Source organism: Dermacentor albipictus, chromosome 2 (genome assembly GCF_038994185.2).
Source record: "Dermacentor albipictus isolate Rhodes 1998 colony chromosome 2, USDA_Dalb.pri_finalv2, whole genome shotgun sequence".
NCBI classification, from domain to species: domain Eukaryota; kingdom Metazoa; phylum Arthropoda; class Arachnida; order Ixodida; family Ixodidae; genus Dermacentor; species Dermacentor albipictus.
Window position 1 is genome coordinate 203,591,277 of NC_091822.1, and position 15,354 is coordinate 203,606,630.

Here is a 15,354-nt window from a genome sequence, read left to right on the forward strand (position 1 = left end):
CCCTTCACCATCACCATCATGACAGCAAAAACATCGTGGCTGCCTACAGGCGATGGAAATTCTGCTTTATCATGGAGGAAGGAAAAAAACTGAAAGGCCCTGCCCATTCCGTGCGCTAGGAGAAAATTGTGGAGGAAGTCACGTAGCAAGCTAAAGCGCAGCTCTTAGGGGCCCATTACTGCGTTTTGCGTCGGCGTCGTCCCTCGGCGTAAGAGAGCAAACGAGCAGAGCGAAGGATGAAAGAGCGCAGCTGGGGATGAAAGACGGCGACAGCGAAGAGAGCACGATGAGGGAAGCGCAGCAGCAGGGTGCAGCGAAACCACGAGATGGAAAGCGGAAGAAGGGGGCATGGCGAAAGCACGGGAAGACAAGCGTACTTCCGCGCAAGAAGGGCTCTGCGGCAACGACCGCTACGAGCTGGCGCCAAAATAGCGCGCCGTCGTTCGTTCACCGATGGCGTGCGGTGAGCGCGTTCATTGATAGAAAGGAAGCACTGCATGAGCGGAGGTCTGTCTGTGGCGGCTGCTGTGAATCGCGTCCAAGCGTCACCCACGCACTTGCCTCTCACGATCTCCCGATTAGCGAGGCAGCCGCGCCACACTTCGCTCCGTTTGCATTGTGCGGCAGGAGACAGATTGTCCGCGCCATCTAATATACCGCGAAATGAAAACACGTATAAAGCTGCGCTCAAATTTCGCCTTAGGGAGTATCGCAATATAATCTATTGTTCGATGAAAACTCTTCTGGCAAATAAACATACTGGTGCCAAAAAACATACGCTGGCCAAAGATAAGAGCCGCTAAAAGTTGTTTTATTTTTGGCGAGAGCATGTTTTTTGGCACCATGAGTATCGCAATCGTTGGTGAATATTTTTCGCTGTGGTGGCCATGTCGTCGGGACACAATGACGGTTTTGTTATGGTGGTATGTGCTTATGCGTGTGCAGCCCCGTAGGTCTCGTACGGTGGCAAAGGCGTCGTGTGTGCAGGATCACGTTAGCGCCCATGTTTTGTTCCGCTGTGCTATCTAGAACGCACTCTCCCAACTGTTGTTTTGGCCAGGTGGAAGAAGTAAAAAGCCTGAAGCGAACGCACACGCAACGCCGTACGCCACGCTACGTACGACGCCACGGCCGAAGGACGATCCGGGAATATTTGCCGTTTTCGGTGGATTCATGCTGACGTGTTATCACAGACTGGAACCACTGTGCTTCATAGTATGTACGATAAGCGCCCTGCAAGTCAGTGACAGCTGCGCAGTGTTCCTGCTTTTGGCAGAGGACTATGCATTTGTGGAGCGCAGAACAGCCACGTGGAAGGATGGGAAAGAGGCGGCTGCTGTGAGTAATTAAGGGACGAACCCTCCTTACGGTGCAGATATATTGGTGCTGGATGGACGTAGGGAAGTGAAGATTGGCAGATGCGGTGCAAGAGTGAGCAAGGCTGGGGGGAAGAACGTACGCCTGCGGCGCACATCAAACGGCTGATGGTAGCACGTATAGACCTGGTCAAGGCGCTAGCGGCACGCATACGCGCTTAGTGTTCTGTACGGCGCGGAGTATACCCCAGAACTTTGTTTCCGTGAATCTTCACTTACCGTGAGGGCAGTATACCCTCAGGCCACAGTCGGTGTACTTAAACGCACGACGACGTTCTCCTATGCTGGCCACATCGCCGGCGCGCTGTGGCTTGTCACAGCTCCGCCGTGCGCGGCCGCCCGAAACCACTTATTCAGTAAACAAAGTGATTCCTATAAATTTAATTTCAGACCATCGTACGGGTCTGTCCTCCTAAACCGCAGATGGGCTAGCCATGGGTATTGATGGTTGCAAAGTGTGCTGCCGGTCATCACCTGTGCATTATTTTAGTGCAGTGACAATGCACAGATATATTTTCAACGAGAAGCAGTGCTGATGGGGGCATCTTGCCAAGATGCCTCCACACAAAGTGCATAAATAACTTATTGCCACGAGCAATGCAGCTCAACTTCTCTGACGGCATAACGATATCGGCAGCAGCGCAATTAATTGCCCCAAGTAATTGTTATTTTTATTTTATTTATCGAGAAGAGTCGTGCGATAGTTTAACACTTTCTGGCGACATCTGCAGACCGCAAACCTATTTTCAGTGCAAAATTAATTCGCTGTGGCTTACGAATTTGCGAATATGCATCTCCAGCATTGAAATTGCTCTGGTCTGGTTAGAATCTAACAGCCACACTGTTTGACAGAAAGTCCAATAGAAGCAATTCTCCAAAGGCTGTTTTTGACGCAGTTTCTCTTTTTTTGTGTATTTTCTAAGGTGCGTGACATTTCAAAGGTTTCAGTTGAAAGGGGACCGTTTCGCGCGAAGTGGCAATAAGCAAGCCGAATAGGACTAAGTACGACTCTGCTCATCAAATGCGTAACGATGCCATCATTTACAACAGCGGAAGTTAGGTCTAGTAGTTCACATATTTATTTGTAACGCCGTCCTCTCATTGTGACGTACGCTAACTGGCTTCCCGTTACCAGTTGCATAAAGTTTAGAAAAATAAGAAATTGCCTATTATTCATATTTCCAAGGCCTTTCGCCATCTGTGCCATTTCACTTTGACACATGTACTATCGCACTGCATCTCGGTGTTATGAGAACGATCTGTGTATTTTACTCGAGTTGGTTGTCGCCTTTGCTAGCGTCGATGACATTGACATGCACGTGAGACACCCGATACACTTCCCATCAATTGTGCGAACGCGCTGGCGACTCAGCTGCCCGCACTGCGTACAACACTCACTAGGGCAGCACGTGCACCCAGGAGAGGTAGAAGTAGGCCAGCAGCAGCGCCGCCACGCAGCCGGGAAGCGTCAGCACGCACCACGAAGAGGCCGTCATGTCCGGTTCCGGGGACGCCACGTTTCTGCAAGCCGCCAGGCGCGCGGCTGAGTGCATCGCCGCGGCACGCCGCTTGGAGAAGTCTCGATTAGTATGGCCCAATTCACAAGGAAATCATAGTGCGCACAACGAGAATAGGAGAAAGAATATCAGGTGCACAGGGCGCTCTCAATTGTCGTCCTGCGCATTGATTTAAAATTTGGCTGACCTAAGTTGAACTTGGCAAGATACGCAGCCCACAACACTAAAATGAATGACCCTCCACACGCACGCATATATATATATAAACGAGAAGAAAGGGGGTTAACCGAGGGGCCCGATTTTTATTAGTCATGTCATGAAAAGCCAACAAACACTAACACCAAGGACAACATAGGGGAAATTACTTGTGCTTAATAAATGAAATAAAGAAACGATAAATTAATGAAAATTAAAGCGGATGAAAAAACAACTTGCCTTAAGTGGGAACTGAACCCACAACCTTCGCATTTCGCGTGCGATGCTCTACCAATTGAGCTACCGCCGCGCCGTTTTCGCATCCGCTTTCTTGGGTATTTATGTGTTCTAGTAGAACTCTGGGAGTGTTAGCCAGCGCCACCACTCACAGACCTTGGCGGCGAACGTGGAACGTCCTTTTTGCCGCAGGCGTCACGAGAACGTGATCTTTTTGGGTGAAAGCAACTGGTCAATAAACCCATATATGCTACCTGAAGGCATCAATGTTGCCGGAATGTTGCCGGTACAGCATCGCACGCGAAATGCGAAGGTTGTGGGTTCGGTTCCCACCTGCGGCAAGTTGTTTTTTCATCCACTTTAATTTCCATTAACTTATCCTTTCTTTATTTCATTTATTAGGCACACTTAATTTACCCTATGTTGTCCTTGGTGTCAGTGTTTGTTGGCTTCTTATGATATGACTAATAAAAATCGGGCCCCTCGGTTAACCCCCGTTCTTCTCGTTATATATATATATATATATATATATATATATATATATATATATATATATATATATATATATATATATATATATATATATAAAATAGAACTAGAACATTGGTGTTTTTTTTTTGTTCAAGAAGATATGGAGATCCGACGCACATCTTGGATTCCATGTACAGTGAATCTTTCGTGAAGCCGGTTAACAGGATGTCACAAATTTACCCATTTTGCTCGTGCGTCTTTGGCGTAAAGGCTCACGCATGTGCTCTGGCGTAGCCTTGCTACGCAGTGTGACACAGGCGGCGATCCATCTCGCAGAGCTCGTTGGCGTTGGTACGATATAGGTGTCATTGTGTCCCAGTGGTTAGCGCATCGCGCCGCTGTGCGGGGATGCCACTACCATCGCCCACATAATTAATCCTTTTTTAGCTATGAACTATTCGCCAAGACAAGCGACAGTGAGGGAAGTGTGGCAAGGTTTTCAAAGAAAGCATCGCTTCAAAGGAATGTCGAAGCGCTACTCGAAAAAAAGACAAGAAATGCATGCACGCAGCGCTTGCTTGCAACAACCTCCAGTAAAAATATATGGGCGTCAGCGGCAGTGACGTCGGTGACATCATAGCCTATCATTCTAACCTTGACATCATAGTTCTACACGAGGCATGCATTTAAGGAATATCTCTCAAATTGCGGACAGTGACGACAACGGTAAGCCACTGTTCACAACAGTTGAAATATATATATATATATATATATATATATATATATATATATATATATATATATATATATATATATATATATATATAATTACAAGAATCCAGCCAACATCGAGACTAAGTACAATGTAGAGAAATTACTTGAACTTACTAACTGAATTAAAGAAATGATAAATTAATGAAAATAAAAGTATGAATAAAACAACTTGCCGCAGGTGGGAAACGATCTGACGTCTTCGCATTACGCGTGCGATGCTCTAACCAATTGAACTACCATGGCAGCGCTTCCGCATCGACTTTCTTGGGTATTTATGTGTTACTATAGAACTAACCTTGGGAGTGTTAGCAAGCGCCACCGCTCACAAACCTTATATATGTACTCGTTCTTCGCGTAGCAATATGAACGAGAAGAGAAACGTAGGGGCTCGATTTTTGTTGCTCACGACCATGTAAAGCAAGCAGTAAATGAAGCCGAAGAAAGCGTGGGGGTAATTAGCTGTAACTGAAATTGAATATGTAGAAAATAATGAAGAAAAGTGGAGCTGAAAATGGACCAACCGATAACTTGTCGTCGGTGGGGACCAAACCCACAACTTTCGCATGACGCGTGCGATGCACTACCAATCGTGCTACAGCCACGGCCATCGATCGGTCCACTAACTGGGGCTGCCTTTACGTGTAGTAGGTCTAGCCCTGGGAGTGTTAGTTAGCCAACGCCACTCGGAGCCATGGCAGGCGGATGTGAAAGATCCTTTTTTTTTTTTTTGCCCGATGGCGTCACGTCTGCGGATGTCAGCTCAGGACGTCGCTCCCCCAGCGCGCCTCTCGGGACTACATCACCCTTTCGTAAAGCGTTTTACCGGACCCAGCTGTACATTTTCTTGTGCACCTCCTAATCGACTCACATACCTGACATCCAACAGTCAAGCTAATAGTGCGAGTAGGAGCGTTCCGTGACGTTATTACAGAAGTTTTTGCGCCGCCTATTGGAGAACTAAAAATTGTACGGAGTTTAACTTTGCCAGAAACTGGTTCCCGTGAGGAGTGAGTGAGTGAATAAAATTTTGTTGGGTCCAGCAAAGTGCGATAAAACGCGCACCCGGACAATCCAACGGTGGGACCGATTGGTCTAGCCTGCCGGCCCGATCGCGAGCGCGCTGGGGGGCCAGGATTTGGTCATCAAAGACGGGGCTCGTCCCACTTGAACTTCGGGCCCGACGACCCGCACTCTCAGAGCATGTGAGATACAGTAGCAGTCTCACCACAGGGCACGCAAGAACAATTCGGTTAAATCTCGGGATATATGCTGTTAAGGAATGCCGGATTTGGGTAGGAACTAGTTTGCAAGAGTCTGGGTGACCGCCTGCGGCCTGCTTAGCTGGGAATGAGGCGGCGAGAAAACCCTTCTCTCTAAGTAAAAGAACTTAGTAATTTCATTGTGCGTGATAGGAGCGTCTCTGTGTCCGGGGAGAGAGTCGCCGGATACGAGGGCAGCGCGGTAGGTAAATCCACGCGTAGCGTCGTGGGCACAATCGTTGAGGTTCAGAGAAACCCCCTCAATCGCCCCGACGTGGGCATGAAACCAAAGGATGGAGTGTATGGAGCTGTCGCCGTGTTTGGCGCCTTTCAGAGTTTGACCTACCTGCCGGGCTGTCCGACTTTTCTGGAATGATGGAACGTGAGGAGTGATGTGCGGAGGTCTTGTTTCTGTTTTGCTGTTCTGCCTAAAGTGTGCACTTTTGTTAAACCAGCAAGTATGAACCAGCTAGTCCCAGCAACACGTTTTATTCAGGGTTTAAGGGGGTGGGTTAATTAATGGCTAAGCGAAATTGCTAAACATTAATTTTATCCATGTCTACATGCGTTGTGTAAAAAAATTCGCCGATATCATGGAAGAACCAAACGTGGCAGCAACTTTATCTTTGAACAGAATGAAAGACATGTTATGGGAGATCCGCAACATAGTTTTTTTAAGTGTGTTCGTAATTAGTAGCCTTAAAAGTAGTTACGAAGTACTCATTTAATCCTTCTCAACACTCTAAAAAATGCCACGCTTAATTGAAGTTTAAGCGTGACGCGCATGTAAATGAGGCTTGAATGACATTTCAAGCACCATGTGACCGCAAATAAGCGTGACATTCGTTCATGCAAGCGTGAGGGCACGTAAGCGTGAAGCCTGCGTGAAGCGTGAAGACTGCCTGCCATACGCTCTAAAAAATCCACGCTTATCTAAGGGTGCGCTTGCAGTTGTTTTACACGCTTATTCTATGCGTGATATTTCTCCACGCTTACCGATCACGCCTGCTAGGAGTGAGCAGCAGCCGCTCTTCACGCTTAGCAGACATGGTAAGGACCACTGTTCCCACGTCTATTATGGCGTGCCCAATCTCCACGCTTAGCGAGGCTTCCAGAGGGGGCGAGGGGATTGGAGGGAGGAGTATGCCCAATGCCCCCTTGCCCTTTCTCTGCATGCGTTGTAAGTAACGAAAAAGCACCGGTCCTCGTCTGCTTGGGCGCTTGGGTCGCTTCTCTGAAGGAAACTTTGCTCACCAAGCTTTTCGCACTCCTCTTCTTTAACTTCTCCTTCGACGGCGCAGACTGTGACGAACCAATATGCTATCACAGTGGCAGCATGCCGGCGAAGTGGAAGCTGATTTTGCTGCAGAGAAATCGCGCAAGACGCTCTTCCCGGTGACACTGAAATTAATCTGCTAAGAAGGTGCTTTGCAAATCCCTGGCACGTTTCAATGACGCCGCGAATTGTGAAACGTAAACAAGCCCCTCGGTATCTGCTGGCACAAAAGGACGAATGCCTCTCCACCGCGCTCTGCGGCGCCGCGCGTTCGAAGATGGGAAGCCGTGTGCAGGATGGGGACGTCAGGACAGAATTTGCCGCATTAAAATCATCATGCCATTGCACTCTCTTTCTCCGATAAAAGGATCGACATTTGGGCGAGTTGGTACTTGTTGAAGATCCTGAAGGGGCTGCGCAAGACGACGAAAACTGAAGGCAGGAACAGCGCTGTCCTCTGTGTGCCTGCCTTCTGTCTTCGTCATATTGCGCTGCCCCTTTAAGACGTTCTTTCTCCAATTGTTGGTCCAAAATATCTGATCCAATTCTCTTTCACTGGCCCCTTTCTCTAAGAAAGACGACTATTCTGGGCAGCGAAGAAAGTATTGCACACATATTTCTTCCTGGTGTAAATCTTTTATTCATGATATTCATTCCCAGAAAATATGATACAATGAAACGTTGATGCTTAGAAACAAAACTTAGAGTTAAAGCGTTTTCAGATCGCTGAGTAAAGCGTAAGTCTTTCAATGAGTTTGATTTAAATGCGCAACACAGTGAACAGATCTTTTAACCTTCTTTGCGCCCATCATATTTCTTTGCTTCTTATTACCTAAAGTTGGGTGCACAAAATTGGCCATATGCCGCCAGGTATGTTACATATTACATACCATAATGACATAGGCACATCGCTAGTGCCTGTCCTAGGGATGCGCCGTCATATGCATTTACTGCTCACAGCGGCAGATGAGGAGCCTTGTTTCCCCCCAGACAACGCATGATCGTATAAGGTCACTTAGCGCGATCTGAAAAAAAAAGAAAGATGCCTTAATACCCAAAGTACAATACTTTAGATGTAAAAACATGTTTCTTTTAGACTAAATGTGGTAACGAAGACCGCTTGCTTTTTCACTGCTTAAACACTGATTGCAGTTGTGACATTTCTCCTGACTGCTCCTAAAATGTTGCGGTGTGGAAGTTTTTAGAAGTGGGCGATAGAGGAGAGATGGTCAAGTCACTGCAGTAATGACAGGATACATTGCAAGTCTGGGTCGCAAGCACGCTTCTAAAGGGACGTAGGGAGGCTCAGAAAATTTAAGTATTTTTGATAAGATCAGAAACAACGTCTTCTGTTCTTGTTCATTTTCATCAATCCTACACCAAACCTTCATTCGCTTTCAAATGTGACATGAAAAACAAAAACAAAACAATGAGCAAGATGCATTTAGATGAGACGCATAGCTGTAATTCATTTTTTTCCATCATGCTCGTCATAAAAATAAAGTTTAAAAATTCCAACACAACTGGCAATGCTTTCGATAAAAACCTTTTTAATACCTAAGCAAATGTGAGCTGGAAAAACGTCGTTACGCTTAATTCCCAACCTAATGCAGATAGAAATTTTGACAAGAATGACATTCTACGTGAACTAATCACACGTGAACTTTCACTGCCGGCACAGATGGGTTTTTCAGTAAAGCTTCTTTCTGGGTGACTTGGTGCATACTTCATTTGACGAAAAGTAACAGCGCTAACGCATGCAACCACAAGGGAACAATGACTAGACACAAGCGCTACGCAAGAGCAACAGTGCTTGTGTCTCGTCTTGTTCCTTTGTGGTTGCATGTGTTAGCGCTGTTATTTTTTGTCAAATCATATAGATGGGTTTGCAGTTGGAAATCAAGAGCTGCAACGGGCAGAGTATATTCATGTTCATCGAACGCAGTCACGCTTCCTCCCTTTAGAGCCCAAAATGTAAAATATACGGAGCTAGACTACATAGATAGCCTAATTCAGAGTGCCATTTAGATTGCAAATCAAGTAGCACGTGCGGTTGCAACCTCGCATGCCGCGCTTCGGAGATGCTGGTGACTGTGAGTCGACAAATAGCTCACAATATTATGAATTTTTACTCTGTAGGGACCGATATACTATGAGCGGCATACATGGCAGCTATATACACGGCATACACGGCATACCACATTTATGCGCCACTAACAGAGTTCTAAATCATGAGAAGAAGTACGTTGCAAAATGCAGAGTGGCAACTCCCACCTCGCCACCCTTGCTCGAGGAGAAATGGCAGCAGGCAGGGAGAGGACGGTCAGCCGGCAAATATAAAATAAAAACAACAGAAATCGTGGGAACTTGGTACTTCAGCACAATAAACTGAATAATTCAGAGGAATTCAACAGCGGTCGGTGTAAAAACGTGTTTGAAAAGCACGAGGCTGACTGCTCTCTATTTCGATGAACGCTACTGCTCGCCTAAAAGGTTCTCGCTCTCCTATACATGTACCATTACGGCAAATTTTGCACGATACATCATACAACCACATACCGGAAATCAGGACAGACGGGCAGTTAGCCGCTATTTCATAAAAGCGAACCATAACTATTATTCTCACCTGTATATTTCAATCGTAGCATGTAAGGGACCGGAACACATCAATTATCCATATGGAAATGCTGCTCTCGAGCCGTCAGCCCGCGGTGGATTCCCTCTCGTAAATTCGGCACAGTGCGCAATGTTTGCATACACCACCCGCGTTGTACGGCATGAATGTCTGTAGAAGTCAACGTGGCCATACACACCAACTCTGACAATTAGACCGGAAGCTCTGTGCTGCAATGAACGAACGTCGCCCTTGGCAGTCCGCCGGAAAAGCCACACCAAGAATGCCCCCCCCCCTCCCCCCGCGCCCCCCGAGCGCAGCCTTCAAAACACCACAGTCTCCTTCAGCCGCCCCAAGAAAAGTTTCGCATTCCCTGCAGGGAAGTGAGAAGATGCAGAGCGTTGTTGTCCCTCGCCCACGCTCCGTGCAGATCACGTGATATCTCCCGGACCCCCTATTCGGATTTTTATACCCGTGATCAAGAGTTCCCGCGCGAGCGCTCCGCGGGATGTTAAGCGTGTGATTTGCGTTTCTCACATGTACGCGGCTCGCTCATGCTCGCACAAGACAGAACCATGGCAGGCAGTGTTGCCCTCACGCTTATTTTTGGTCACGTGGTGCTTGAAACGTCTAGCTTAAACTTACAGTTTAGCGCGAGTGTGAGCGTGGAATTTTTTAGAGCGTAGCATCAGTGTTTATAGCCGAAAGTGGACGTGGAGGAGCCCGAACGGCGATACTAGAAATGAAATAGACTTCATACTCTGCGCTAACCCTGGCATCATACAAGATGTGGACGTGCTCGGCAAAGCGCACTGCAGTAACCACAGGATGGTAAGAACTCGAATTAGCCTAGACCTGAGGAGGGAACGAAAGAAACTAGTACATAAGAAGCCGATTAATGAGTTAGCGGTAAGAGGGAAAATAGAAGAATTCCAGATCAAGCTACAGAACGGGTATTCGGCTTTAACTCAGGAAGAGGACCTTAGTGTTGAAACACTGAACGACAATCTTGTGGGCATCATTAAGGAGTGTGCAATGGAAGTCAGTGGTAACTCCATTAGGCAGGATACCAGCAAACTATCGCAGGAGACGAAGGATCTGATCAAGAAACGCCAATGTATGAAAGCCTCTAACCCTACAGCTAGAATAGAACTGGCAGAACTTTCGAAGCTAATCAACAAGCGTAAGACAGCTGACATAAGGAAGTATAATATGGATAGAGTTGAACATGCTCTCAGGAACGGAGGAAGCCTAAAAACAGTGAAGAAGAAACTAGGAATTGGCAAGAATCAGATGTATGCGTTAAGAGACAAAGCCGGCAATATCATTACTAATATGGATGAGATAGTACAAGTGGCTGAGGAGTTCTATAGAGATGTATACAGTACCAGTGGCACCCAGGACGATAATGGAAGGGAAAATAGTCTAGAGGAATTCGAAACCCCAAAGGTAACGCCGGAAGAAGTAAAGAAAGCCTTGGGAGATATGCAAAGGGGGAAGGCAGCTGGGGAGGATCAGATAACAGCAGATTTGTTGAAGGATGGTGGACAGATTGATCTAGAGAAACTGGCTACCCTGTATACGCAATGCCTCATGACCTCGAGCGTACCGGAATCTTGGAAGAACGCTAACACAATCCTAATTCATAAGAAATGAGACGCCAAAGACTTGAAAAATTATAGACCGATCAGCTTACTGTCCGTTGCCTACAAACTATTTACTAAGGTAATCGCAAATAGAATCAGGAACACCTTAGACTTCTGTCAAGCAAAGGACCAGGCAGGATTCCGTAAAGGCTACTCAACAATAGATCATATTCATACTATCAATCAGGTGATAGAGAAATGTGCGGAATATAACCAACCCTTATATATAGCTTTCATTGATTACGAGAAAGCGTTTGATTCTGTCGAAACCTCAGCAGTCATGGAGGCATTATGGAATCAGGGTGTAGACGAGCCGTATGTAAAAATACTGAAAGATATCTATAGCGGTTCCACAGCCACCGTAGTCCTCCATAAACTAAGCAACAAAATCCCGATAAAGAAAGGCGTCAGGCAGGGAGATACGATCTCTCCAATGCCATTCACGGCATGTTTACAGGAGGTATTCAGAGACCTGGATTGGGAAGAATTGGGGATAAATGTTAATGGAGAATACCTTAGTAACTTGCCATTCGCTGATGATATTGCCTTGCTTAGTAACTCGGGGGACCAATTGCAATGCATGCTCACTGACCTGGAGAGGCAAAGCAGAAGAGTGGGTCTAAAAATTAATCTGCAGAAAACTAAAGTAATGTTTAACACTCTCGGAAGAGAACAGCAATTTACAATAGGCAGCGAGGCACTGGAAGTCGTAAGGGAATACACCTACTTGGGGCAGGTAGTGACGGCGGATCCTCACCATGAGACGGAAATAATCAGGAGAATAAGAATGGGCTGGGGTGCGTTTGGCAGGCATTCTCAGATCATGAACAGGAGGTTGCCATTATCCCTCAAGAGAAAAGTATATAATAGCTGTGTCTTACCAGTACTGACCTACGGGGCAGAAACCTGGAGGCTTACGAAAAGAGTTCTACTCAAATTGAGGACGACGCAACGAGCTATGGAAAGAAGAATGATAGGTGTAACGTTAAGGGATAAGAAAAGAGCAGATTGGGTCAGGGAACAAACGCGAGTTAATGACACCTTAGTTGAAATCAAGAAAAAGAAATGGGCATGGGCAGGACATGTAATGAGGAGGGAAGATAACCGATGGTCATTAAGGGTTACGGACTGGATCCCAAGGGAAGGGAAGCGTAGCAGGGGGCGGCAGAAAGTTAGGTGGGCGGATGAGATTAAGAAGTTTGCAGGGACGGCATGGCCACAATTAGTACATGACCGGGGTTGTTGGAGAAATATGGGAGAGGCCTTTGCCCTGCAGTGGGCGTAACCAGGCTGATGATGATGATGATGATCAGGGTTTAACTGTTTGTGCTGTGCCAACGGTGATCAACAAATTGTTAATATGTTCATTACTCCCATCGAATGAAAACACGGCTCCTAGATTTTGTGTCACGCTGCTGCGCAGCTTTTAGGCCAAGGGGCCGTTACACACGTGAAAGAATAAAAAAAGCTATTTAAGTTGTATGGAGGTGTCGGATATCGTGCGGCTGATGTACGCATATATACGGCCAAACTTGAGCTGCATAGTTTAGTGGTAACCTTTGCGCAAGATGACCTACAAAATTGTTCAAAAGGTTTAAAACTTCTTTTAGCAACCACGTAGAACATATGCCCGGTGTCCTGGAAGACCCAAATGTCGCAGAATAACAGAATTTAACATTTAGCACAAGTAGTAAGCATATTATAGGTGATGTGAGGGAAAAAGACTGCAGACTTGTGTGACCTTGCATAATCACAACCCACTTTCCTAGGAAGCTGTTTCTCTCTAGTACTTGCAATAAATATTGTAGTTAGATGTAAATAAACCGCGTACTTTAAAGTGTTACCCTTTATGATTGGTCAGGTTGAAACCTTGACAGCACATAACGTGTTCGGGCACTTGGTAAATAAATTTTACAAACGTAGTACTTCATCCGCACACATCTGAGTTTGCGAGAACATTGGCCACAATGTTACCCCCCTTCTCACTATAAATGTGGTGTCGCTGGCATTGCCCCGAGGGCAGCATGTTTAATTCTGCGTTGTTTTCTAGAACACGTTTCGGATAGCCTGCACGCGTGATTTATTGCTAGACCTGTAATTTAGCCACAAACCTTGACCTTCGTTTACACATTGCCCATAACCTCTTCTAATTTAAACAAATATAAACAACGTGCCTGTTTTTAGTTCATCGACGACACCTGGAAAATCTACCACGAGCCTCGTATAAAATCAAAGTGAGAAAAAATTTGGAAGGTTCAGTAATTGTTTGTAACTCTTTTAATCACGCCACGAATTTTAATGTTTCATCCACATTGCACTTAACATAACCCCATTTCCACGAAGCATAACCTTTGTGTAAGATAGTTATCGCGGAATATTTGGAAGCCCAGCTGATAACGGCCGTATGACACTTGCTTAATTTTTTTTTTTGCGAAGGCATTGCTTATTTCATTCGGATTTAACTTTACTCACACATTTGTCATAGCCTCCCCCCCCCCCCCCTCCTCCAGTTTTCACTAAATTTAATATTGGTGGCATTTGTAGTTATGCCAGGGAAAAGGGCTATTTATTGCGCTGCTCGTAAAACACACTCATAACCCTTCGGAGCACTAGCATACGTAATTTATTGCAAAAGCCGCATGGCACCCACACACTTAAAACTTTGTCTACGCACTACTCATTCCTTGGTTCTTACTTTCACCAAGCAGGGACATTTCTTGGAGGACAAGTACCAAAAACAAATACTGGAAAAACAAGGGTTCAAGAAATATTTGTAACGCTCCTAATTAGGTTAGCAACGCTAAAGCTTAGAGACACATCGTACTTAAGATGCCCCTCATTACTGTTAAATATAAATTGTGTGGCGCAGAGTTCTTTCCCGAAGTTGGAAAACGTAGCTGATAACGGCAGCATGACACATGCGAGCACTGCTTTCAGGAATCTTCTGAGAAAGCTGTATTTGATCCGCTCGTATTGGCACACGGATTTGCCATAGTGGTCCGCCCATAGTTGCTAAGCATGATCTTTGTGGCATATGGCAGTTATGCCACGACTGTGGGCAAAAGTTCAACACTCATTGAACTCAATCATAGACTTTCTGGAGCCCCTAAATACGCAATTTATTGCACAGGGCGTGATCAACAGAAACACGTTAAATATTGCCAACATCTGATTCGTAGGGTTCCCTTTATTTTCTCCAAATGTAAACTTTGTGTAACGTATGGTTCCCTCGGCACAGTGGAAACATATCGTAAGATCGTCACATTGCGCTTTCGAGCACATGTTAAAGAAATTATGTACAAAGGTTGTATTTAGTACACATTCACTTCACTTCTCACACAAAGTTTTCATAGTTTTCTCTTCATGTTCGCTAAACTTGATTTTGCTGGCGTTATTTTCGTCACTGCAGCGGGCTAAGTGTTGCGCCACTCGTTAAACACACTCATAACATGCCGCAGTATTTGCAAACGTAATTTATTCTAAATGAATACTATCGTAGCGTATACAGACGAAGACGCAAGAATTAAGGCGCCTGAAGGTCCCTGTCTTTCGTGTGCCTTCTTGCGTCCTCGTCCCTATTCGCTACAATCGTGCTCCAAGATGCCGTGCCAACAAGTCTGCATTGCAACACTCATTGTAAAGGCCACATTTAACTCACACGCTTCGCACTTTGCTTACACATGACCTATTTACTGGCCCTTCTTTTCACGAAACATAAACAAGGTGCCTTATTTAGTTCACCGATGACACCGGGCGAAATTTCTATAACGTAGGGAGGTAGCGAGAAAAGGAAGGTTCAAGAATTATTTGTAAAGCTCCTAATAGGCACAACACGACAAAGTATGACGGAAAGAAATTTCCAAGCACTAGGACCTCCAATACCCTTATAGGTGTGCTGGCTGCCGCCCATATTATCTGCAGAATTACTCAGTGGTAAAACCAATGATATCTAAACCTTACAAATATAAGTCTCCAAGAGTGCAATTCTT

The 15,354-nt window shown here is 45.8% G+C and overlaps 1 protein-coding gene across 5 annotated transcripts in view; it reads right to left on the bottom strand.

Annotated features, from left to right (window-relative positions):
• The window catches only part of LOC135897326 (uncharacterized), a 334,910-nt gene that overhangs the window by 93,993 nt on the left and 225,563 nt on the right, over nucleotides 1–15,354 (bottom strand). For all 5 annotated transcript variants that reach the window (XM_065425932.1, XM_065425935.1, XM_065425936.1 and 2 more), the window contains one exon: nucleotides 2,775–2,897. In XM_065425932.1, coding sequence (XP_065282004.1) covers nucleotides 2,775–2,897 — 123 coding nt within the window. The remainder of the gene's footprint in view (nucleotides 1–2,774; nucleotides 2,898–15,354) is intronic.